Source organism: Trichoderma virens (genome assembly GCF_000170995.1).
Source record: "Trichoderma virens Gv29-8 chromosome Unknown TRIVIscaffold_86, whole genome shotgun sequence".
NCBI classification, from domain to species: Eukaryota; Fungi; Ascomycota; class Sordariomycetes; order Hypocreales; family Hypocreaceae; genus Trichoderma; species Trichoderma virens.
The window spans coordinates 508,585-532,938 of record NW_014013663.1 but is presented as its reverse complement, the minus strand read 5'-3'; the positions used below and the strand labels follow the sequence as shown (position 1 = coordinate 532,938).

At 47.2% G+C, this 24,354-nt stretch overlaps 10 protein-coding genes across 10 annotated transcripts; 5 read left to right on the top strand and 5 right to left on the bottom strand.

Annotated features, from left to right (window-relative positions):
- Positions 1-465: 465 nt before the first annotated feature.
- On the top strand, positions 466-2,481 carry TRIVIDRAFT_47601 (uncharacterized protein; the record flags this gene model as incomplete). Its single annotated transcript, XM_014097159.1, has 6 exons — positions 466-816; positions 930-1,172; positions 1,236-1,271; positions 1,330-1,488; positions 1,543-1,916; positions 1,989-2,481. 6 exons carry the CDS (start codon positions 466-468, stop codon positions 2,479-2,481), a joined length of 1,656 nt encoding a protein of 551 aa, XP_013952634.1.
- A 439-nt stretch (positions 2,482-2,920) lies between these two features.
- TRIVIDRAFT_134898 (uncharacterized protein) lies at positions 2,921-4,605 on the bottom strand (the record flags this gene model as incomplete). Its single annotated transcript, XM_014097158.1, has 6 exons — positions 2,921-3,167; positions 3,246-3,613; positions 3,673-3,993; positions 4,074-4,141; positions 4,201-4,417; positions 4,474-4,605. Coding segments are annotated over 6 exons (1,353 nt in total), but the record flags the coding sequence as incomplete, so codon positions are not given.
- A 1,366-nt stretch (positions 4,606-5,971) lies between these two features.
- Positions 5,972-7,067, top strand: TRIVIDRAFT_47324 (uncharacterized protein; the record flags this gene model as incomplete). The annotated part of the gene is made up of 2 exons (XM_014097157.1): positions 5,972-6,888; positions 6,947-7,067. The coding sequence occupies 2 exons, from the start codon at positions 5,972-5,974 to the stop codon at positions 7,065-7,067; spliced, it is 1,038 nt and encodes a 345-aa protein (XP_013952632.1).
- A 150-nt stretch (positions 7,068-7,217) lies between these two features.
- Positions 7,218-8,101, bottom strand: TRIVIDRAFT_68451 (uncharacterized protein; the record flags this gene model as incomplete). The annotated part of the gene is made up of 4 exons (XM_014097156.1): positions 7,218-7,275; positions 7,340-7,621; positions 7,726-7,851; positions 7,908-8,101. 4 exons carry the CDS (start codon positions 8,099-8,101, stop codon positions 7,218-7,220), a joined length of 660 nt encoding a protein of 219 aa, XP_013952631.1.
- A 1,010-nt stretch (positions 8,102-9,111) lies between these two features.
- Positions 9,112-10,894, top strand: TRIVIDRAFT_68450 (uncharacterized protein; the record flags this gene model as incomplete). The annotated part of the gene is made up of 5 exons (XM_014097155.1): positions 9,112-9,402; positions 9,462-9,675; positions 9,750-10,150; positions 10,210-10,586; positions 10,645-10,894. 5 exons carry the CDS (start codon positions 9,112-9,114, stop codon positions 10,892-10,894), a joined length of 1,533 nt encoding a protein of 510 aa, XP_013952630.1.
- Positions 10,895-11,041: 147 nt separating this feature from the next.
- Positions 11,042-13,407, bottom strand: TRIVIDRAFT_81025 (uncharacterized protein; the record flags this gene model as incomplete). Its single annotated transcript, XM_014097154.1, has 5 exons — positions 11,042-11,171; positions 11,233-12,100; positions 12,157-12,767; positions 12,833-12,895; positions 12,961-13,407. The coding sequence occupies 5 exons, from the start codon at positions 13,273-13,275 to the stop codon at positions 11,088-11,090; spliced, it is 1,941 nt and encodes a 646-aa protein (XP_013952629.1).
- Positions 13,408-13,957: 550 nt separating this feature from the next.
- On the bottom strand, positions 13,958-15,046 carry TRIVIDRAFT_47153 (uncharacterized protein; the record flags this gene model as incomplete). The annotated part of the gene is made up of 5 exons (XM_014097153.1): positions 13,958-14,148; positions 14,212-14,528; positions 14,599-14,705; positions 14,774-14,932; positions 15,005-15,046. 5 exons carry the CDS (start codon positions 15,044-15,046, stop codon positions 13,958-13,960), a joined length of 816 nt encoding a protein of 271 aa, XP_013952628.1.
- Positions 15,047-15,599: 553 nt separating this feature from the next.
- Positions 15,600-16,678, bottom strand: TRIVIDRAFT_47190 (uncharacterized protein; the record flags this gene model as incomplete). The annotated part of the gene is made up of 2 exons (XM_014097152.1): positions 15,600-15,723; positions 15,777-16,678. The coding sequence occupies 2 exons, from the start codon at positions 16,676-16,678 to the stop codon at positions 15,600-15,602; spliced, it is 1,026 nt and encodes a 341-aa protein (XP_013952627.1).
- Positions 16,679-17,944: 1,266 nt separating this feature from the next.
- TRIVIDRAFT_158659 (uncharacterized protein) lies at positions 17,945-19,569 on the top strand (the record flags this gene model as incomplete). The annotated part of the gene is made up of 3 exons (XM_014097151.1): positions 17,945-17,992; positions 18,045-18,457; positions 18,522-19,569. 3 exons carry the CDS (start codon positions 17,945-17,947, stop codon positions 19,567-19,569), a joined length of 1,509 nt encoding a protein of 502 aa, XP_013952626.1.
- A 758-nt stretch (positions 19,570-20,327) lies between these two features.
- On the top strand, positions 20,328-22,535 carry TRIVIDRAFT_204576 (uncharacterized protein; the record flags this gene model as incomplete). Its single annotated transcript, XM_014097150.1, has 1 exon — positions 20,328-22,535. One exon carries the CDS (start codon positions 20,328-20,330, stop codon positions 22,533-22,535), a length of 2,208 nt encoding a protein of 735 aa, XP_013952625.1.
- Positions 22,536-24,354: the final 1,819 nt, after the last annotated feature.

Genomic DNA, 24,354 nt, shown 5'->3' with positions numbered 1-24,354 from the left:
CCTGACCTTGCGATTGGAGTATAGTGGAATACGATATTTGGCTTCCATGGGAGCACCAGTGTTCCGCTGTCCCGGACGTCCTTCTTCGAGAACGTACACTAGAGCCAATGAAATGAATATTCCTCATAGTCCAGCATGATAATAGCCTATGGGGAAGAGTTATACACCCACGAAGAATGGTTAGAATCCTGGGCTGGTTAATATGGGGTCACAATCCCCACACTGAGGGATCGAATTTACGTGGCTGTTGAGCGTGATGTGCTATTCAATCCCATCATTCGAGAAAAATATCGCGCTTTAATACAAAATTCTTTCTTTTAACTTCTCTTATCACGCCTTGATACTATTACCTCACCTGAACTATACCCGAAGATCAGACCATAATCCGCTTCTGAGAAAAGGTGGTATTCATTCCTGTAACTCCCCTTCCAAGTCCTCGATACAATGGGATTGGTGGTGATAAAGATGCCAAAGCCTTGGGTAGTATTCGGACTGGGGACATTGGTGCTTTTCCTCTGGCGGCTCAACAAGATTGGGCGACGACCAAAAAACTACCCTCCTGGGCCCCCAACGTTACCGTTAATCGGTAACCTTCATCTGATGCCAAAGAAAAATGCCCACTTACAGTTTCAAAGATGGGCAGAAGAATATGGGCCGGTATATTCGCTCATGCTGGGAACCAAAGTAGCCATCGTCTTGTCATCAGATGTTGCTGTCAAAGATCTTTTAGACAAACGTAGTTCAATCTACTCAGGTAGGCCGGAGCTGTATATGGGCCAAGAGATTATGAGCGGCGGCAATCGTCCTTTGTTCATGGTAAGCTTTTTATACTGGGTATTATCTACTTGGTGGCAAGTAGATGATTTGCTTCATTTTCGTCCTAGCCGTAAATTTAATTGCAATAAAAATATTAGCTAACATGAAGATAGGGTATCAATTCTGTGTGGCGCAGGGTACGAAAGCTTGCACACGGCCTTCTCAACGTAAAGGTCTCTCGAACCTATGTTCCATATCAGGATCTTGAGTCTAGAGACATGCTGATGGGCCTTCTCGAAAGCCCAAAAGATTTCTTGAACCATATCCGTCGTTATACCACATCGCTAACCACACAGATGGCTTTCGGGTACCGCACTCCATCAAGCGATGACAAAGGTTTACTAGAAATGTTCGAAGTATGTGAGCAATGATGCAGCAACATGATTCCAATAAAGACATAGGCTGATGGGAGTACACAGAATTTTGATGAGCTTTCCAGGTTGACTGGTAGTCAGGTAGGCAGCTACATTGCCGTCTTAATTCCCTGATTGACTTATTTGTCTTTTTTTATAGTCCGCCGCTATTCTCGATTTATATCCTATTGCTAGAATTTTACCTGATTTTCTCCTTCCGGCTCGGCGGTTGGGAAGAGAGTACTATGAGAGAGAGAAAAAGTTGTTCATGAAGCACTTTTTGAACGCCCGCCAGCAGTTGAATAGCGGAACATCAAAAGTAAGACACCTAAATCTACTGGAGAACAGGTTACAGAGCTAACAATAGGGATAGCCATGCTGTGCAATTGATCTTCTTCGGGCGCAAAAAGAATACGGGTTCTCCGATGAGTTTGGCTGCTACTTAAGTGGCTCTCTCCTCCAGGCTGGCTCTGAAACGACGGCTATCATATTGACCGGCTTCTTCCAAGCGATGCTAGTCTTTCCTGAGGTTTCTAAAGAAGCCCAAGAGGAAATCGATCGTGTGTGTGGAGATCGTTTGCCTGATCTAAATGATTATCCAAATTTACCTTATATCCGCGCTTGTTTGAAGGAAAGCTTGCGCTGGATGCCTGCTACTGCCCTGGGCGTACCACATGCTGTGATCCAAGATGATTCGTATCTTGGTTATCATATTCCTAAAGATGCTGGATTGATACTCAATGTCTGGTGAGTCTAGTAGCTCTTTTTTCTTCCAAAGGCTATGTTGTGGTTGATATCGTGTTTGCTGATGGGTAATAGGGCCATTCATAATGATTCAAAGCGACATCCCGACCCACGAAGATATAACCCTGCCCGTTGGGCGGGTGATAACCAAAACTCTGCCCAAGCAGCAGTCAACCCTGACCCCACCAAGCGTGATCACTTTGTTTTTGGGGCCGGTCGAAGATTGTGCCAAGGAATGCATATTGCCGACCGATCACTCTTTTTGGCTATATCTCGTACGCTCTGGGCATTTGATTTGAAGCGACCGGTGGATAAGGAAACAGGACATGAGATTATCCCAGATGTTGATAACATCAAGGATGGTCTCTTTATATCCCCTATGCCTTTTGCAGCCGATATTGTTCCTAGAAGCGAAAGCCGGGCTGCAGCAGTCAGGCAAGAATGGGAGAATGTGGCTGGATTGCTTGATGATGACATGCAGTGGAAGACCGTCCCGGAAGGTCTCAAATGGAAAGATTATGAGCCTCTGGATGACGAGAATGAAGATTTGCTGGAGTCTCTTTCCTAACTCTGAATGGGCAAACTATTCATATTTAATATTTCAACTGACTATTACTAAATGGAAAATGCAAGAGACAGGCTTTCATTCTGTACTCGCACAAATTGAAGAGTATTACAGACAGATAGATCGGGTTTAATACTGAGCGTTGAGATCCAGCCTTTTGGAGTGCCCAGAGCAGCCATGAGCGTCATATCAACTGATAGTTGATAGATTAACAGGGCAAGACAACGCAGGTTCACTATCAGGATGCAACTTTGATCAATACAGAAATGAGCAACTGGTCTAGAACTGGCTTCACTATTCTAGACACGTATCGTAAGAACCACCTAAACCAAAACCAATCTACCTTACAAAAATGTCTAAAAGATCAACAAATCTAGCACTGCTCTTCCTTAAAGATCATATCTAAGTCGCCATCATGGGAAATTATTTAAGGATAATGCGTGGGGAGAGGGTGGTTGTAAGCAAAGAGATTGGATGGGTCATATTTCTTCTTCAACTGGGCTAGGCGAGGCAACTTCCGCCTGCCATAAATGTTCTCAATGGATTCATCTCCGTGGGCATAATTGACGAAAATAGCCTTCTCAGAGTATCCAGATGTGGTAGCGAACTGGTTGCGCAGTTCCTTCCCGAGTTTGTTGGAGGCTTGCGCAGTGGCATCATCTCCAGCTGTCCAGGCAAAATTGATTTGACTAATTGCTGTTAGTCTGGATATAAGCGTGAATGAGAGCTATGACGAGAAAGAGAAGAGGTCTCCATGAGCCACTTACATGAAGCCCTTGAAATCTCTCCATGGGAATGCGGTTGAGGCATCGGGTATTGCAGCGACAGCCTGATTAGGAAAATTCTCAAAGACAAGCGTCGTGTCACGCCCACCAGGATGATCATAGAAGTATTTTTCAATCTTCTCAAAGCCCGCCTGGTAACCGTCAGCAGAGTAAATCTTCTGATTTAGGCTGAAAAGAGAACGCGGCTGATTGGGTTGACAGATAAACTCATCAAAACCTGCGGACGAGATTATTTCACTCCATCGAACAATTCGGGTAGATGAAGTAGCATTGAGATTGAAAACCGGCGCCAGCTCTTTCCGAGCCTCCTTTTCAGGCCCGTAGTAGACCCAATTGCCACCTAATTGAACCTGACGATATAATCAGTCTTCAGCTTCTGAATTGTAGACATGTGTACAGTACGACTTACAGAGCTGGTAGTCCTGTTCCAGCTGGCTACCATTATCTGGGCCAAATTGGCAGACATATTGCTGTAATTGGCCTCAACTATGTCGAAATATTCCCGGCTTCTCTCCACTGGGAGATAGAAATCGGCGATGAAAACGTTTCCATTGTTGACCAATGGATGAACCTTGTACGTAGCGGATGTGATGACCCCAAAGTTCGCCCCAGCACCCAGGATTCCCCACCACAGATCAGGGTGCGAAGTTGCTGAAACTCTCATCACCTTTCCACCGGCACCAACCATACGGACAGACTGGAGAGCGTCCATCAATAGACCGTATTTTCCCTGTACGAATTGGAAACACATTAATACGAAAGCACAGCCTGGTCACCGTCGCACAGCGAAATGAAAAGACATTGTCATACCATTAATCTCCCAATTCCGCCCCCGATGGTGACGCCAATCATGGAGGGACAAGAACAACTGCCTGTTTCTGTTCGATCATTAGTGGCTATTGTCAAGAACATCCATGGGGAGGCCGATATCGCTTACGAATGTAGAATCCAGCTTTGAAGAGAGGGTCGAAGATTTCGGCAAACGTAACACCGGGGCCTACTGTCAGAGTCTGGGCCTTTTTGTCAATTTTGAGCGTCTTCCACTGGCTCAGATCCAGAGAGAGGCCATGCTGGAAGGCCCCAAGACTGGCTGAGTAACCGTGTCCAGCCCCCCGTGTCAAGAAGGGAAATCTTTTAGTCCTAGCAAGGTTGATCTATATCCGCAATCAGCAGCTATGCATCATTGGGTTTTGGAACAAGCTGAACTTACTACTTTGCCAATATCTTCTTCTGTCCCAGGTCTAATAGCAGCGATATAAGTAGGTGGATCGGCGATGGTCCAGCGCTCTGTAGAGGCATTGAAAGCAGGTGAATTTGGGAATGAAACAGTTGTATTGAGTGACCATTTACGAATTGGGTCGATTAGTAGAGGTTTGAGGTCAAATTTAGGTTCATCACTATAACCCTGAGGGAGAGCGACAGTATTCCCCAGCACACAGAAAAACGCAACAATTGACAAAACCCTGAGCCTTGTCATTGCGGCCTGAGATACAAAGAAATGGACGATAATATAATAAAGTTGATCTGTTCTCGATGGAATGTATGCAGCTTAGGCTGCTTGTACTCAGTATTTATTACATTATATTTATCTTGAGACTGCCATAAACTTCAAAGCTGAAAATTACAGCCATGGGTCATTGTGCTGAAAGCCCCCCTTCTACCAAAATAGAAATAGTAGGAATCATCATGGGCCATCTCGTATCCTGGTTGTATCCAACATGATCAAAGCCTTCAGTGTCTTTAATCACAATCGCTGTACTTGAATGAGGCGGAGTGGTCACAAGAATGAATGCGCCCTGCCGGCTCTCTTGCGAGATCCTACGTCTTCATTGTTAATATGAGAAGCCCAGTGGTTCAAAGGTCCTCGCAATATCTAGCCACTCTGTACAACACTTAGGCATACTACGGAGTATAACTAGGCATTCTACCCCTGGTTACGTGTATTATACAATTTTGGCTCGGGCCGGGACGAAACGATCGGAAGAATTAATAACAAGCTCTCGGATATGTGCCTGATCGGCAGGAGGCTTCATTCAGGGCATTATTAGGCTTCGGGTGTTGAATAAATGGTGGGGTGTACGGACACGGAGAGATCTTTCTCAGACGGCGTAGATGTAGTAAAGCCCGAAGTCCGAGCCTTGTGTTGGCAATGATGCATTTGTATGACGGCCCACTTGCTGCAATCGAGTTGAGGTCGTTTTTGGCGCTCTTTCAAAAGAGCATTTCCGCGTATTTGTTATGGCTTTCCAACATGAAGGGTGCGAGATGTATCTCGAACAATACTCCTACCTGTATGATAATGAACCAGGATTAACTCTAGAATATTGCTGTGTCTTGGTTTATGTATCTTTATCAGCATGTGAATATGGCCGCACTTTCACAGTACATTTATTGATCTGCGTATTGGTTGGTCCTTGTAGCACCAATTAATGCCACCTTATCGGAGCTTCGTTGCGCAACGTTGGAATGTTGTTTAAATTACATCATTTGTGTCACCGGTGTAATCGCTTTATTTCGCTTTATTCAACTCGGATTTTCTCGGACTCGGAAATCCTCCGCCCAGGCTGCCTTAGCCAGGCGTGTTGGTCAGACGTGTTGTTGGTTGCACAAGTATTTCTTCAGCGGTCGGCTGGGTGGCTCAAGACTTTCACCTAGCCATAACCTCCAACACTCTACTTTGCTGAAACTGGTGTCATTCAGCTGTAACTATGGCGCCTCCTAAATTTTCTATTACGCCCGAGAAGGAGGCCAGCAGATCGCAGTGGATTCATCGCCAACTGATTGCCAAGACACCGCCCGTCGCCAAAGATGTGAATCTATCTGGGCAAACAGCTATTGTCACTGGCTCCAACACTGGGCTCGGCCTCGAGACAGCCCGCCAGCTCCTCTACTTGGGCCTGTCTAAGCTCATTCTTGCTGTGCGCTCCGAGGAGAAGGGGAAAGCTGCCCGTGAAGAGCTGCTCGCTGATAAAGAAGCCGGGTCAGGAGAGATCGAAGTCTGGAATCTGGACCTGGAGTCATATGATTCAGTCATCCAGTTTGCTGATAGGGCAAAGGCGCTAGATCGTTTAGACATTGCCATCTTGAATGCAGGTCTATTCCAGGCCAAAGAGACGTTTATTGCATCCACTGGTTACGAGAGATGCGTCCAAGTCAACTATCTCTCCAGCGTCCTTCTGATGACCCTTTTACTAGGAGCCCTCAAGTCTAAGAATGAAACTCGCCCTGGTCGCTTGGTTCTCGTATCATCCGATACGGCAGCCTGGGCCAACTTCAAGGAACAGAAGTCGCGACCGATTTTAGCTACCTTCAAAAACAAGGCGGATAAGTGGGATATGCAAGAGCGTTACGGAGTAAGCAAGCTTCTTGGTCAATTCTATCTGACAGAGTTGGCCAAAAGAGTGCCGGCGTCTGTCGTCACAATAGATGCTGCCAATCCGAGCTTCTGCTATGGAACTGCTCTGACGCGAGATGGAGATGGCACCATTGCGGGTTTACTCCTGAATGGCTTCAGGCGTGTGGTTGGGAAACCAACTGCTGTCGGAGCTCTCTCGATCGTTCATGCTGCCGTCAGTTTTGGTGAGGAAGTACATGGGCAGTACGCAGAAGACGGAGAGATACGACCGTGAGCGCCCTCACATTCCCATGCACTGATGCGAACTATTGACTGACTGATTTCTTAGTATGGCCCCAATCATCTACAAGCCGGAAGCTGAAGAGATAGGCAAACAACTATGGGATGAGACTTTGGCTGAATTATCATTTGCTCGTTTGGAAGAGTCCATTCAAGAGCTCACAAGCTAGAATTGCAGTCTTATCTATTCAAAAAGATAGACTCTTTCCCTATTTGCCACTTGGCAAATTACACTCTTTGCCTGGCGTGGAACCAATACAGATTGTAATTATTCTAAATTTATCCTAGTATACCATTTTGGCGCGATAGACATGAATCTCTCACATCGTCTTCTTATCCCCAGGCTCTCTATAATACTCGGAATAAGATGGCTTATATCTATGATATAAAAATATTAGAGTACGGCAAAATGAAATGCAAGACGGAATATTGATAAACATACCCCAGCAAATGGCCCCCAATCCAGTAAGCCAAGACGTACTGGATCGAGGTAAGGAGCCACAACGGCACCCAGAAAGGTGGTGTAGCAAGGGTTGCGCAATCATAGCATATTAGCATGAGTTGGAAAACAGATGGCGCCATGTTAGCCATTTTACAGTCTCTCTGGTACCCGATTAGGTTGCGAATGAACTTTTCGTCGAAGCTATGGTCGAGGCCCTGGGGCTCAGCCCATACCTTGAACACTAGATCTTCTTGGTTGGATGGATGCGACCAAAATTTGTGTCTATGGTATGCTATTGAGTTAGTATTTGGGAGATTAATCCAGAATAATCTAGAAACCAGAAATAGAATGGGACAAGGAACGAAGTGAGGGAGGAAGCGGCTCACCGTGTACCGGCTGGCACTTCAATTACACCATCATCCTTCGTAACCCTGAGCTGCTTCCCATTTTTATGGATCCCAATTACTCCTTGCTCGACTTTGAAGTACTCAGCCTGCTTCCAGTGGATGTGGCTTTACACATTCGTAAGCTTAACAGATCGGCGGAGAGTTGTGAAAAAGTGGCTTACAGGGGTGGGCCAGAAAGCCCGTTCTTCACCAAAGGGTTATTGATGTAGTGTGTTTCTCTCACAACCCATCGGCCATCATCCTCTTTGAGGAACTCAAAGAGCGCAGCGTCATCATTGGAGTAAATGTGCGAGCCGGAAGCAATCACCGAACGCTTCGGACGAGGTGAGAGCCACAACTGCCATGCACAGACCATCTTTTTCTCGTTCCCTATGTAGATAGATCTAGATAGGATTTATATGACCTCACGATTACTCTTCATAGAATTTAAGTAAATAGAAAGAGAAGGGAAGAGTGCGTTAGATGCGAGATTTGGGCCTTGTGTATGAAACAGCTGATGCACTATCTCAAGTACGTTGAAGCTGGACATGTAACAATAAGATGGCCTGATACTACAATACGACTAGTGAGGGAATTTCTAACAAGTGAGAAGCAAGCGAATACAAACATTCCGGACTGTGCAATCTAATTGTTACAGCTGCGATGGAACACAAATCAGTGGGGGGCGGACTAAACACAGACCTGATGTCGCGAGTTGCCACCTCAGCTCGGAGCTGATCCCCAAGAACTCTCTGGGATTGTACCACAGCTCGGTCAATATTCCATGATTATTTATCCTAGTAGCATTGATATTGAAAGGAAACTCCGAAGGGTTACTCGCTCATTTAATTGAGACTATCTGTAGCATGGATGTTGTGCACTTAACAAGCATGCGGCCGTGCCTATCTACTTCAGCCCCCCATAGATGATGAGTGCCTTTATCAGGGGGCTGGATAGCTGTGCGTACGACTCTAGAAGGCGACGCTTCGCCACTTAAATGCCAGCTCCGAGATCCCATTAGCTGATATTGAAGTTGCATGCCAATGTACATCTATGCACGGACGTCGTACAACATGTGCAATCCATAGTCAGGCTCAATATCGCGTCTTTGACTCATGTATTCAGCCTCAAGAATGTCTAGCCAGCGCCAATGTGTTTAAATCCTTGGAGTTTAGGGGATAAGGATGTCCGATATGCCTGGCGGAGTAAATAAGTCGATACAAGATAACATGGGTTTAATTAGACAGAGCACAATAACATGGCATCCCAAAGGGATGATAGGAATGGTATATTTAAATGAAATGAGGAAAAACTTGTTCATCCATTTTCTCACTTAATTACTATGCCCGAATTTGCAGAATTTATCCCATATGTTTGTAAACCGTCATGAATTTCAAGCTTCGTACTCTGCTGGCCTTCAGCCTGGTATTATTTCTAGGCATCGTGTCAAGTAGCCCCATTGTTCCTCACTACCTTCGAGCTATTGATGTCTCCAAGGCAGTTACTCCGAAGCAAGTAGAGAACGACCTTGGCAAAGTACTCTCCAAAGGCACTTTGATCTTTGGCCCCTCAAATCCCGCCTTTGCTGATGCGACTGAGAGATGGAGCACACATTCTATGCCCGCTGACATACAAGTTGTTATTGAAGTGGCTCAAGAGTCTGATGTTGCTAAAGTGGTAGGCCGATGTTGGCATACAATCATAGTATGCTAGATTCTGATCTTTTTCTTCCATAGGTCAAATACTGCCATCAGAATAACATTAACTTTCTGGCGTACACTAGGGGCCATGGCTCTACTAATACAGTCTCCAAGTTCAAAGGTATTGAAATCAATCTGTCGAAACTCACGGGAATCGCCATTCAGCCCGACAAGAAGTCAGCATTATTCCAGGGTGGCGTATACGCTGATTTGATCATTAACAAACTCTGGAGCCAAGGATATATTGTTCGTAAGCAATTCTAACCTATGGTGGGCTTCTTTGAGTGAGTAGAGTTTCTAATCATGGTGATTTCATCTTCTTAGCTACTGGAAGCAATGGTTGCGTCGGTCTCTTTGGGCCAGCCCTCGGAGGCGGTCTTGGCCGATATCAGGGCCAGTACGGCCTCATTTCCGATAATTTCGTTAGCTTGAACGTTGTTCTGGCCAATGGAACATCCACTACCGTCAATGCCATATCCAACAGCGATCTTTTCTGGGCCATGAAGGGCGCTGGCCATAATTTCGGAATTGTTACCAGTGCCTACATTAAGATCTATCCAAGAAAAGCCAAAACTTGGCACTATCACAATTACGTCTGGTCTCAAGACAAGCTGGAGAAAGTCTTTGAAGCGCTGAACAGGTTTCAAGGGAAGGGACAGATTCCCGCACTGATGGGTGTCAACTTTGGCCAATTCTCTATTGAACCCCGAATTAGTGAGACGGAGGTGAGCACATAATAACGCCTCATGTCATGATGTCTCGGACTTGACCTTACGTTATATAGGCTGTCATCATCTGGTCGTTTGCATATGATGGCCCCGCTGCTGCTGCTGAAAAGCTCTTGGCTCCATTCAACGCAATTTTCGCCATCTCAAGCACCAAAGGCGATGTATCCTACTCAGAGTTGCTTGTTGCCCAACAAACAGATATAAACAGCTCGTCTTGTTCCTCGCAACCATACGTTGGAAGCACGACCTGGCTTCAGACATATAACGTAACGTCTCAGCGTGCGATTTACGATCTCTTCAACAAGCAAATCGCACAAAACCCTGGTCTTGCACCTGGTGCTCGCGTGTTTTTTGAAGGCTATTCGACCAAAGCCACTCAAACAATTGACCCCAATTCCTCTTCCTACCCTCACCGTGACGAATATCTGCTCGTGTGAGTAATCTCCACACCAAGGTGAGACTTTTAAAGCATAGAACTGACGATTGTATAGTTTCTTTGCCGTTGTCACTCCGCCATCTTTGGAATCTGTTGGGCGAGCTTGGGCTGATAAAACGTTGGCCATCTGGCATGCAAGTCAACCTGGCCGTCGGCCTGCCACATATGTCAACTATGCCGTGGGAAACGAGCCTCTTGAGTCCATCTACGGCTACAATGGCCAGTTAACGAAGTTGAGGGCTCTAAAATCCAAGTATGATCCTTTAAACAAATTCAGATGGTATAACCCAATTGTCGCCTACTAGAGAAGAGTTGTTCAATAGGGATTGTGTATATGTACTCTCTATTAGTGTACACAGCAGCATAGACTGGAGCAGTTTTGGGGGGAAAGTAGATTAGATAGTATAGGCATCTATTTTTGATAGATGCTCTACATTTGCGATCGTGTCTTTCGCTTTGATACAGTGATTTATTTGATGGATATCACTTTCTACAAATCTAGCTGCTCTTGCCGGAATCCTCCTTCAACGGCACAATACGGTTAAGCACAATCTTTTCGTCAGTGCTGTCTGAATCAAGAGCCTATCAACAAGTTAGTAAAGAGTGCGCCCACCTGAAAACGAATGGGTAGCATGAAACTCACGAAATAAGCAACACGCATGGCCTGGAATCGAACAGTCTCAGGGTGGAACTCGCCCGTCTTCTCACCCTCGGCCTCAGGCCACGGTGCGCGTCGCTTCACCTCATGGAAGCCAGTCTCAATCAATGCGTTTGGCCAGATGGTCTCGCTGTTAGGGTTGACATCGCTCAAGAGTCCTCCAGGAGCGGAGCCAGGGCTGTCTGACTTGAAGAGGGCCTCATGGATGCGCACTTCGGCGGGGAGCGAGCCTTCGGGTACCCACTGGATATAAGTCTTGGGCTTCTTGCCCTCCTTGTCGTAAACGGCCTTGATCTCCTTAATCGCGCCCGTGGTTTCGTCCTTGGTGAAGGAGACAGCCTTGATGGGGTAAGGCACGTTCAAAAGACCAACAGTCTTGCCTGGGGCGAGGCGGAAGTAGTCTTTGCTGTCAACCTCGCGGAAATCTGAGCGGTCGATGTAGACGGTCTTGGTGAGGCGAATGGTGTGGGATCCCAGCTTGGGGTCTTTGGGAGAGAAGGGAATATCGAGGTCTTGCTCTTCGCCATCTTCGATTACTACCGGGACAGGGTCCAGGACAAGCATGAGGCGGGGAACAGTCTTTTCGAGATACACGCGGATAGACTGCTCAAAGCGTTTGATGCTGACCTGGGTGATGGAGGTGGTGACACCAAGCTCATAGATGAAGGAAAGGAGCGCACCCGGGGGGATGCCTCGTCGTCGGATGCCTTTGATGGTATACAAACGAGGGTCGTCCCATCCACGAACAACGTTGTTCTCAATCAATGTTCTCAGGCCTCTCTTGCTCATGATTGTTCCACTGAGGTTCAAGCGGCCGTACTCGCGCTGCATGGGCTGGAACTCCACCAGGAGCCTGAGTCCAATTAGTGCCAGTCTAGGTGGCTGGAAATATACTTGCTCGGTACTTACTTGTTTAGCCACTCGTAACTCTCTCGTGACATGATGAACTCGGTGGTACACAGACTGTGTGTGATTCCCTCAAAGCTGTCGCATAGGCAGTGTGCGAAATCGTAGGTAGGGTATATCCGCCACTTGGTGCCTGTGCGGAAGTGAGGCTCCTGGTCCTTGGGGATTCGGTAGGCGGCGAGATCCCACATCTGAGGGTTCGGGTTGTTCTCAATATCCTGCTTCATGCGAAGCCAAGCGCTCCTCGGGGCGTATTCTCCATCTCGCATGCCACGGAACTTCTTGAGGTTGGTCTCAACGTCTTGCTTCGCATGCTCGCATCGATATCTTGGGAACAAGCCGTCCTCGCCACCGCGCTGTTTCTTGGTCTCGACATCGTCGCAATGGCACACGTAGGCCTTCTCCATCTTGATCAATTCCTCGGCAAGATCGTACATGCGCTGGTAGTTGTCGGAAGCATAGGTGATTTCACTGGGAGTGAACCCCAGCCATCGGATTGTGTCCTCGATGGCGACGAAGTATTCTCCCTTCTCAGCATCGGGATTCGTGTCGTCGAATCTAGAATCGGCTACGTCAGTGGGAATGTAGTTGATTTGTCCATCAAGTTGTTGTTGCTACCTAAGAATCTGAGACCAATTAGCAACTCGTAGGTCAAAAACGTCGGTGGAGAGAAGCTCACAGTTCTACCGCCGTGATACTTGGCAAAGCCAAAGTTGACAGCAATTGCCTTGGCATGACCAAGCTACCCATCAAAGTCAGCAATCCAATGCTCTCCTGAAGCAATCGAGATGCGAGAATCAAATTTACATGGAGGTATCCATTCGGTTCGGGAGGGAATCGCGTCACCACCGACTCTTCAGGTCGCAGCTTGAAAACGTCGCCAAGGAATCCCTGCTTGAACATGGCGTCCGGATCAATCACGCGCTCCTCGGGCTTGGCAGCAGGCTTGTTTGCCGCCGGCTTGTTGCCCTTCTCCTGCTGGGCGTTGCTGCGATTTGCTGCTGCAGCGGCCTTCCTGGCTCGCTTCTGGATGCGCTTCTTGAGCTCGTTCTTGGTGACCATTTCGCCCGTCTCGTCGTCAAGCACGAGCTTGGCCACCGCTTCGGCGACCGCGTCAGCCATGGTGAAGGTTTCGCTGTATCGTAGACAATCTGGGTATCTGGTATGCCGTGGTTCGAAGAGTAGAGAGAGGGAGATCGAGCTGCGTTTTAGTTGTTTTTGTCTATGCTTGCTGATGACTCAGGGCTGTGATTGTCAAAAGTCAAAGAAATGAAGCTGCTGCCCCTCCATGGCACGTGTGCCCCTCTTCGCAGTAAAGATAAGATAGGCCGATAACAAGAAGAGCGATAACGTAAGCAGCCTATTTTGAGTCACTGAAGCAAATTCGCTAAGCGTCCCAGTAACTGCCCTGTAATCTACTACTGAAGCGCCATGGAGTCGGGCAGTCATCCATTTGATGCTTGAGGATGGCAGACTTCAGCTATTACTACTACTATGTACCTATGTAGATATAGATACATGTATGTAGCTTCACACACCGTTGTCGCTGACCAGATAAGAAATGGATTGAAACACAGGTACCGCCATTGGCATTGATATTCCATCTCTTAATGCTATTTGGCACTCGAAATACGAATTGAGTCTCAGCTAGTCTTGGCTCTTGACCAGTGTCAACTGCTGGTGGGAAGTATTAGTTCATGGAATTCACCAAACACAGCCACCATCTTGCTTCCCTAGCCATCAGCAGTGTATTTTAACTGGTTCCATCTTGACTCTTTCAATAACACGATTTCAAAAATCCGGCTTAAAGCCATTTTTTGTTTCCGTGATGGGACACGAAGGAACCGCCGCTGCCCGCTTCGATGCTTGCATTCTCCCACACAGAGATGACATCCTTCACAGAGGCCTCTGGTGAAGCTGGGCCCTTGAAATCGGGATTATACGTGACGAAGTTTTGAAACATTCCACCAACTTTTGCCATTTGCTCTGGGGTTGCTGGCAAAAAGAACCATCGTCAGCTAGTTGCAGTAGGGTAGTAACCAAGGGAGGTATCCATACCATTCTTGTAATGGCCAGTGTCGACCACGCCTGGACTGATGCTCATGAACAAAACGCCGTCTTTCTTGTACTGAGCATGAAATTTTCCAATGGCAGTGTTCATGGCTGCCTTGCTGATGGCGTATCCAGGGGCAACTTGCAACTCGAATTTGTTCGTTGAATCCAGATCCGCCATGCCAGTGGACAGGGCAATGACCTTTTTGATGTTACCAGCCAGGATGAGTGGCATGTACAAGTTGAAGAGGTGGACATTGGCAATCACATTGACCTTGAAGGACTTGAAAAGATCTTCCTCAAGCTCCTTGGGGCTATTGCCTCTACAAGAGGTGTCAGGGGAGATTAGCATCATTGATAGCATCGAAATGAGGACAGGCAGCGATAACTTACAGAACTCCAATGGAGTCATAGGCGTCAAATTCTGATATGTATGCCGCGTTGGCCACGAGATAGTCAAGGACTCCTCCAGTGATTTGGGCAGTGGCTGTCACAGCATCCTACAGATGAACACGACATTTGAGAATCTCGTCGCAAAGCTCACTAGCCAACTTCACTTGCCACTTACCTTGACAGCTTCATAATCTGTAATATCAGCTTGTAGGATGTGAATGTTGGATCGTCCTGCAAGCTCTTGGGCCACAGCCTGCTCGGTTGTAACCTTGTCTCGAACGAGGCCAATAACGGTGTTGTTCGGGTCGCTGGAGAGCTGACGCACAAATTCGAACTATTAAAGAATGCCCAATGATCAACTTAGGCTCACTTTCGGAATTGCAGTATGGGGATATGGAGTACGCACGCCCAGGCCTCTAGAAGCACCAGTGATGACGTAGGAAGGCATCTTGAATGGAACGTGAATGTCGAGATAAGGCGCAGAACAAGCCCGGTCAAATGGGAGAATTAAGCACTAGAATTGCATGATTTGGTGCAAAGATAGTAGCTATGAGGAAGAAGCTGCTGCTTTAATACATGTACCGCGGAAGTCAGAAAAAGGTGGGCGGTGAGCAAGTGACAGTGCTACAGGCAGAATCAGGGACATACGCCCACTACCATTCTCTTTTTAATGTCTCATCTAACCAATATTGAGCATGAACACGTCACTTTGCGGGGGCCGTGTAACTGTTGGAGATGGCTTTGCTTTGAAGGCATTAGCAGCTCCAGACTACATGTACGCTTGGCTATGTGGACTAGTAGAGCTTGTGTATCTTGGGAAGCACATCATGGCAACTGCATCACGAAAACTTGATGAAGGTGAGTCGAGAATGGCGATTCGGCTTCAATGACGGATATTATTAATTATCTGCCAAGGTCTTACAAGGTCCAAGTTCATACGCATGTGTTTACTGTTAACATTTGACGAAAATCCAAGGACCCCTGATCCGTTCTCCTTCCATTCAGCTCCTCTTCAGATCATTCACGATTTTGGATGCGCCTACAAAGTTTAGCTCTTCCATGGTTTCTTCCCAGAGTCTCTCTCGTAACTGTTGCCCCTCCGGAGTGTACCAAATTTTCGGATAGCTACACATCTTAGTATACTCAGAACATTGAAGGCCTCTGTCAGTGTGACTTACGGCTTTATGGTCCAGTCACTCGTGAATGAGCCATGGCTTTTCTCTCCTTGGACCAGAACCGCATCTAAATATGTAGTGGCAGCCATATCCACTGGTCTCGCCAGAATCCACTGGCCGACTGCGATCAACTTCATCATCAAAGCAGGGTATCCACGGAAGAAATCCGTACCACCTGTCATACCAGGGTTTGATACATTCACGAGGACGTCATGAGGATTGACAAATTCGGCTATCTTAGAGATGAACATCGTTTGCAGCAATTTTGACTTTCCATACCAAGAGAATTGGCTGAATGTCTCTTCTTGCTGGAACTGTGGCAGCACTGGGCCCTCGAGTTCGACTTCATTCTCATACATTAGATCTGAACCTACGATGCTGATAACAGGCGACCATGAACAGTCAACCCTCTTCTTTGCTTTGAGAATGGGAAGGAGCAAAATCGTGAGAAGGGCTGTTGACAGATAGTTGACTTGTAATGTGACTTCGTTTCCTGTTGCTCGCACGACGGTGTATGGAGTCTTGATTAGCCCGGCATTGAGGATCACAATATCGATCCTATCCAAGCTCTCGCAGCGGCTAGCGAAAGCGCAAACAGAGTCATATGACTCCATATCAACAATCCAGACAGATATCGTGGCAAAAGGAAAGTCTGTGCGCAACTGGGCCGCAGCCACATCACCCTTGGCCTGTGAGCGGACGCCCATAATCAGGTGTGAGAGTCCGAGCTGGAGCAGCTGTCGGCTGGCTGAGAACCCGAGTCCGACATTGCTTCCGGTAACAATTGCCACTTGACCGGCGAGCGTGATACCTGTGGGCAGTGGCTTAGGTCGAGTAAATTGACGCCATAGAAAGCCCAGAGTGGTGGCCTCAAATGAAGCTTCGTTTTCGAGTTGGCTCGACATGAGAGTGTTGTCGCTCAGACCTGACTTTCTGAATTCAGATAGGATTGGTTTCAGCTATTCGTCTCGGACTTATCTGTTTCCAAATTAGAAGACGATTTTCTGAAATCCCATCACTAGTTCAGCTGGGTGATACAGACTCTCAAACAGCTGACATAACAGGAGACAGTCCTCTGCGAATTCGCCACGCAAACGAAATTTCGTACAGCAGCAGAGGATCTAAATAGGTCGTACAAAGCCCCTGACATGACCTACGGCCCGATCCTGATTAAGCCTCAGCCCGGTGCAAACCCAGCGCTGAGATTGCAGCTTGGCTCTGATCACGCATCAATATTAACCCACTCCATTGTGCGGAAAAAGAAAACAGCTTCTGAAACAATATGTGGCTTGTTCTTTGTTAGCTGAACTCGCTGTTTTAGTAACGACGGAGAGCCCGATCCGCTTCTGTGAAAGATGTGAAAGAGCATTGACCAACAACAGCGGACTCGACGGATTGCCGAGCCGGCCAGGATTATCCCGACTGTGGCTTCGATGCAGTTGGCAATAGATTCCATACCTGGAGCCAAGTGGCATTCTCAAAGATGTCGGAAATAGAGCAGGGGTGCGAATCTAACTGGCTGAGAGCCGGTATTGCTTCACTGGACGCACATGCCCTTGGTTGACTAGTGGCCAGCTTCAAGATGGGATTTGAAAGGATTGCAAACGGCTCGTCACCATGCGCCGACTCCGCTTCGGACAATGGGGCAACGAAATCTGCAAAGTGCCGCTGAGCACGATAATTAGAGTCTCTAAATACGAAATGAGTTGGAGTCTCACCGCATACGGTCGATATTCAGGCCTCAACCAAAGATCCACAACCCCCTTGACTGCGAGTATCAGTTGGTCTTTATCTCTGTCCCAGATTTCAGGCAAAGAATGGAGAAACCAACTGAAACTGTTTCTAAAGAAGAAAAGAGCCTCTACCAACCTAATAACTGGGATTTCATGGAGTTTAGCGACTTGGAGCTGTTTCCAGCCTCGGGGAGAGACGCTTGGTATCTGTCTGCTAGCAGTTCTGAAGCGCTGAGTGTGCCACCCCTTGCCAGGCCTACTAGAACGAAGAGTTTACAAAATGGAAATGACTCTTCTAAGTCCCTTCACCCTGGACTCTTATTGGGCCATGATATTCATGCGTCGAGCGATGTAGATATGCCCCTGCGAGCGCAGGATGCCGAATCTGAAAAGGCCACTGAACAAAAAGACTACATGTCTAGATTCAAGCTATGGCTTATGTTGATCTCCCTCATATTCAGCATTTTTCTTATTGCTCTAGACATGGTGGGTTCACACTCCGCCTCCTTTATTTGCGTCTATTTAACAAGTTGCTCAGACGATTGTTGCTACGTCAATCCCAGCCATTACGAATCAATTCCATGGACTTGGAGATCAAGCTTGGTACAGCGCAATTTATTTGATGACTTCTGGCGGCTTCCAGTCAACGTGGGGCAAAATGTACCAATACTTTCCTCTAAAGATCAGCTTTCTGAGCGCAATGGCCGTCTTCGAAATAGGCAGTCTCATTTGTGGTGTAGCTCCCTCGTCCACTTCCTTCATCATCGGACGCACAATCGCAGGTATTGGGGCTGCAGGTGTCAGCTCTGGAGCCTATATCATTTGTGCCTACATATCTGAGCCCAAGAAGAGAGCGGTGCATACAGGAATTCTCGGTGCCATCTTTGGTATTGGTAGCATCCTGGGTCCTCTACTGGGAGGCGTTTTTTCTGAAAAGTCTACTTGGCGATGGTGAGTGCATAAATCCTCAATTTAACGCTTTCTGGTGTTCGAATCAAGCTAAGTTACATACCAGGTGTTTCTACATCAATCTTCCGATTGGTGTGCTCCCAATTGTATCTACCATCTTCTTCTTTAGTCCGCCAAAAGCTGCTAAGCCTCGCGAGGCACTGATGAAGGAGAAACTGCTCCAGCTTGATCCTCTCGGGACGGCCGTCTTGATGGGAGCAATCATCACCTATCTCATGGCCGTCCATTATGGAGGCCAGATAGACGCATGGAACTCTGCTCGTGTAGTTGGACTTCTCGTGGCCTCCATTGTCTTGTTCATTATCTTTGCGTTTATTGAGCGCTGGCAAGATGAAAGAGCCATGATCATTCCCCGGCTGTTCGTGCAGCGAGATATCGGTGTTGCACTCTTCTATACAGTTTTCCAAGGCGGCGCACTCTTTGCCATGGTTTATTATCTTCCCTTGTATTTCCAAGCTATCCGCGGCACTGATGCCGTCATATCTGCCGTCCACAACTTGCCATTCATCATTGCCGCCATGCTCTCAGCCCTTGGTTCCGGCATCTTCATCTCCAACACGGGTTTGGCCACGCCTGTCATGGTTGGCGGGTCGGCAATCGCAACGCTTGGATGTGGCCTTTGTCACTTGCTTGATCTTGATACTCGAACTGCAGTCTGGATTGGAATTCAGATTGTTGTCGGTCTCGGCCTTGGTTGCGCATTCCAAGTGCCCATCATGGTCGGCCAAGTCAGCGTCTGTGTGCCAGATATACCTGCTGTGACAGCCATGATACTCTGTTTCCAGACAGTCGGCGGTGCCGTTTGGGTATCGGCATCGCAGTCAATCTTCATCAACAGGATGCTCATTGCCGTACCCCAGTTTGCACCAGGCGTAGATCCCACAAAAGTTGTGAGCACCGGTGCAGGAGAGTTGCGTGAGGTATTCGGATCTGACAAGATCTTTGGCGTTCTAACAGCGTATCTCACCGGAATCAGAGCAGCATATTTACTATCTTGCGCGGTTGTGGGCACCTCCCTGCTAATCGGAGTGTTTTTGCCATGGAAAAGGCTTGACACGGATGCTTTGAAGGAAGCTGGAGGGGCCACAGCATAGAAGTAAAGCGATGTCTAAGATATTTAAATGCTGGAGTAGTGACGACAATGATGACTTACTTACAGAAGGCCGTGGATTATCATTCAGTTATGTCATATTAAGAGAGCCCGCATAAATTATGTCACGATATTCTGTGTTATTAGCAGTAGACTCATGTTGCATACGTATTTCCATCATCGTAGCATAAAGATACGAGCATTCCGTACACCGATTACAGCTGCTACATTCACCCTGTTCTCAGTGGCCTTCAATACCCAGTGGTCTTATCAAGAACATATACAGACAGAATCCGAGACGCGCTACTGTTCCCACCGAATCAGGCGGGAACTACCGCCGCTTTTGGCAGCTTCGGCTCTGGCAATGCAGCGCGATTAGTAAGGCGACCGGCATCGCTGATATCGGTGGTCTCTTTGGTGTTAACGAGTTCTCGTTGAGCAACTCACGGTGTTGGGGCTATACTGCTCAGCCTCGCCGCTGGTCTGGTGTAGGCTGATTCGGTCAATAGTGTGGCCAGCCAATGAGCTTTTGCCATGTCACGTTTGGATGGAAACCCCGTTTCCTGGCAAGGCGGAATCCATTGGTGGCTACCCCTCCCGGAGGTTTTAAACATCTGACTTTCCTCTGAAAGAGATCTGCCAACTTGCTATTGATCACTTGCGTACTAAACATATGACATACCATTTGATCAACTTCAAGGGTAGACCCAGAAACTATATCTACGTGAAAGCGAGGTAGGAGTGATCTCCTCGATAAACATCATGGCAATCCAGCTGCAATGGGGCCTTGAGCAGATGGGATTTTCAGGATTAAGAGCCGCAAGAGACCTTATACACGCGGCTTCTACCGACAACATCCAGGCAAAGGCTATCCAAGCATGTGAAGGGTTTGGCGCTACATTGGCCATATGCCCGGAGACACGTCGCAAAATTGAGCTTACTGTGGTTCCAACACCACCCTCTATTCCTGTCAGCTTTTTCAATAGCTTTATCGGATACTCACCTGGCGACTGTATATCTCAACTCAGCAAGAGCCTGGCTGGTTTACAATTCCTAGGGTTGGCAGCAGCACTTATCACAACAATACCCATGTCTCAAGCGGGAGACCTTGTGTCAGCAATGCTTGCCAATTCTGCCTCAGATAAGACACTTGTGCCTTCACGCAGGCAGACTATCGATCTCCTAAAAAGCATAGAAGGCAGATGTTATCATGCTGGATTCGCTGAAGATTGTGTGGGCTGGGAACTGCTATTACGGAAGACAATAGGGCAGGCGCCGAGCCGCAATCTCGGCCCTAATTCCACTTCTGCTCTACCAGCGATTGATGGAGTTGAGAGCTTAGTGGATGCCTTTCGCCAGCTTCACCGCGTAGGGGAAACCCACATTACCAGATTGACTATTCAAACCTCTTCAGCTGCTCCGTGGACCATCGCCTTTGTCAAATGGTGCTTGGGGCGACCTCCATCGGTCGTGCTAGAGGATGGCACATGCATTTTAAGCCAAGAGGAATCCTTGGTCGAGGTACTTGTGTCGCAAGATGATCCATCCATCTTCCAAGTCCACCTCCACAGTTCAATACCAAGCCTATCGACGCTGATAGAAACCAAAGTGAGCCATGAAACTGTTGGTATGGTACGAGTTTCGTGCTTTGGAAAGCTACTGCTGCGTGGGCTTAGAGGTGGTGATTTTGCTACAAAAGTCCTTGCTCAACTAGTTCCATTATGCGTACGTCAGATTACCCAGCATCTGGTCGTCTTGGGAGACAACATGGCATTTGGAAATGCAGCCATACCGCAGCAAGCGGAAGAGTTTCACATTGTAGATGTCGACCTTCACAAGCAGAGACTTTCACCTTTTCCCGACGAAGAAGTGATCATAGAAGCTTGCGAGGATCTCCTGAGCCAGAAGTACCCCCGGAATTCTCTACAGCTAGCAGATGGGCTCACTGTCTTCGACTTGCCACTTGTGAAGCAGCACATGGACAATCTTCAAGCCGAATGCCCTTGCGCTGAATGTTCCGGAGAATCAGACTCCAACCTGTCATGTTTGGAAGATAGCTTCGTCAACATCATCACCGGTATCTTAGCTGCAGCATTTCTGATTTCTCTATTTGACCACCGTGAGAGTATTCTCCTCAGAGCTACAAACACCACTTCCTTGCATTTCAACAATGCTTTTTCTCATGCTATTAAAGGCATTCTTGTTAATAGTTCAGCATTTTCTTGTGGAGTGTCCGAGATCCTTCGCGGGGCTTTGTGGCTTATAAGGCACGATGAAGTCGCACAGGAGAACTGGCTCATGTCATGCAACAAGGATCAAGCGGTATGGCCACTGGTCTATGATACTATGTCATTCTCTAAGAATGGATATTTGCGCCTCCTTTGGTTACCGGGAAAATTACACTTCCAAAACGACACATATAATTTAGTCACTAGCAAGGTGAAACGGTACGCAAAGCGAGGTAGACAACCTAAGAAGACCATCAAGGCCAGGCTCGTCTCCGAGCCTTGCAATCTCTTCTCGGATGTAACATGCCACTGGAAAGTGACACCTGAAGAAAACCATTTGGAAGCGTCCATCCTCATCAATGACTCGTCGGGCAAGTATAACAGTCCTTGGATGTTCGCAAGTCCTCACCGAGCGATATCTAGTATCGCCAACGCACTATTAGTCGAAAGCTGTCGTCACGATCGAGATGCACATCTGAAAGCGCCAGATCCCTTCTGCGTGCTTCTCAACCCCTTTTCTGGCTCTGGGGGGCTCCCCAACGTGGATTCTGCACATGAAGTTGACGAAAGTTCCGTCTCTGGGCTGGTTAAGGTCATAGCGGTTGACGGTAGCGAAAAACTCCGCATTGCTGCGCTTGGTATGGAGCGTGCCTCTGACCCAGTGGTTCTTCGTGGAAACGCCTGCTTGGACTGCTGCATCAGGGCTTGTCGACTGGCTGGGTTCTCGATCCTTGTTTTATGAAGAGTGATTGCGTCGAAAGTGTTTGCTAGTCCTTCTTATCCAAGAATCTTACTAAAAATTGGGTGTTGGTTGTATTTCCCCAGTCACTCTTTTATCAGCCTGCCATCTCAGAAATGGATTGGCTCTTCCTTCTAGCACGTGGATGTTTCCAATATAGCCCAGGCATCTGACCTTTTTTTTGTGTAGAATTAATATAAGGGAAACCAACAGGTTTATTGGCTACGATATGACCAAATAACTTGATCAAGCAAAGCTGCGAAGCGGCTTTGCGATGGCGACAACCTGAGGGAAGTGTAGCATCCAGATTTGCTTCTTTAATGGAAGGGGACAAAATAAAACACCACAATCATTAACTACAGTTAAAATACTAAATAGTAATTACCTATAGTCAAATTCACCACCTTTTTGTACCCATTTTAACCACCTGCAATATAGTGTACACTTGTTTTTCAAATTATTATGCGTTATTAATACAGGCGCCCTCAGAGGGTAATAACAAAATTCCCGTTGGATACATGTAGTAGGTATCTATGACAGATAGAGATAATTTGAGGCCTCGAGAGATGATCTCTCAGTTGATGTGACTGACTTGGCCGAGGGCTCGCTGGATGCCTGCATAAGTTTAGCTACATTGCAAGTCGACAACAAATGTGTAACATGGAATGCTCACCCAACTAGGATGACATCGATCCAGCTAAGTAGGCCCGATCAATGTAGCTGACTTCAAATGATCCGGAAGAACCTGATCAAACAAGTTGACCGCGATCGATCTAGGTGACCTCGTGATATCAAGGTACATGTAGCTTCAATTGATCCGGCTGACCTCGAACGAACCGGATAACCACGATCGACCTGGATGACCGCGGTCGGCGGCGTAGCAACTTTGCTTGTCATTATGAACGCCTTTACTGGGCATCAAACTTGTATTACGGAACGGGCATACTAAAATGAAGAGAAATTCAAGCTCGCAAATTCAGGAACAGTGTATCCAGAGTTAAATGATGCAAAGACAAAGGCATTGAAGATGATGACGGCTGACCAAAAATAGTCTTGCTTGGGTAGATTCCAGAACTGCTAGGCACGGAATTCCTTCAAAGTGAAATAAAAGTTTCATTGGTTGTAAATGCCTAGCAAATGTAATTAATATAGGCTAGGCCAATGAACTACATATGTCAACACTTATTATAGAACCGTAATATCGTATTAGTACTACAACAGCCAAAAGGATTTAAAGCTGAGACACGAAGGCATGGATTTCTTATTAAATGTAACTTATCAGAAACGGCCATCTTCCAAGCTATCAATTTTCTTAGCGACCGATCTTCAATGCAAGAAACACCATCTCCGAGGGATCATCCCCTCCTGTTGCAAAACGATAAGCAGATATCAACTTTGCTCCGCATGTCCGCGTCTTGTGTAGTGAATACAACCGTTATCGGGGCATTGCTCTTCGTTTAACCCCTCAGCTAATTTACATCCTGTTGTTTGATTGGCATCATCAGCTTGTGAGTGAAGTTGTACAGCCGCACAAATTACGCGGCAAGTGACAACCCGGCCGTCAGCGTGTCACAAATTTCGCCAGCCTCGACTGTGAGTTTCAAAGCGTCTTCAAGATTGGTGATGAGGGGAAGGGGTATGCGGTAATTATGCAGTAGCCCGGTAACGTTGCCGTGAAGGTTTCTCTATACCTGCCCAATGCCGGAATCACCGAGAGTGATACACATTGTATTCTGTACAACTCGATGCCTTGGCAGCTGAAATGTTCTTGGCGTAATGGCACATTTCGATTCAGGAGATGGATACAGAGTAGGGAAATCTC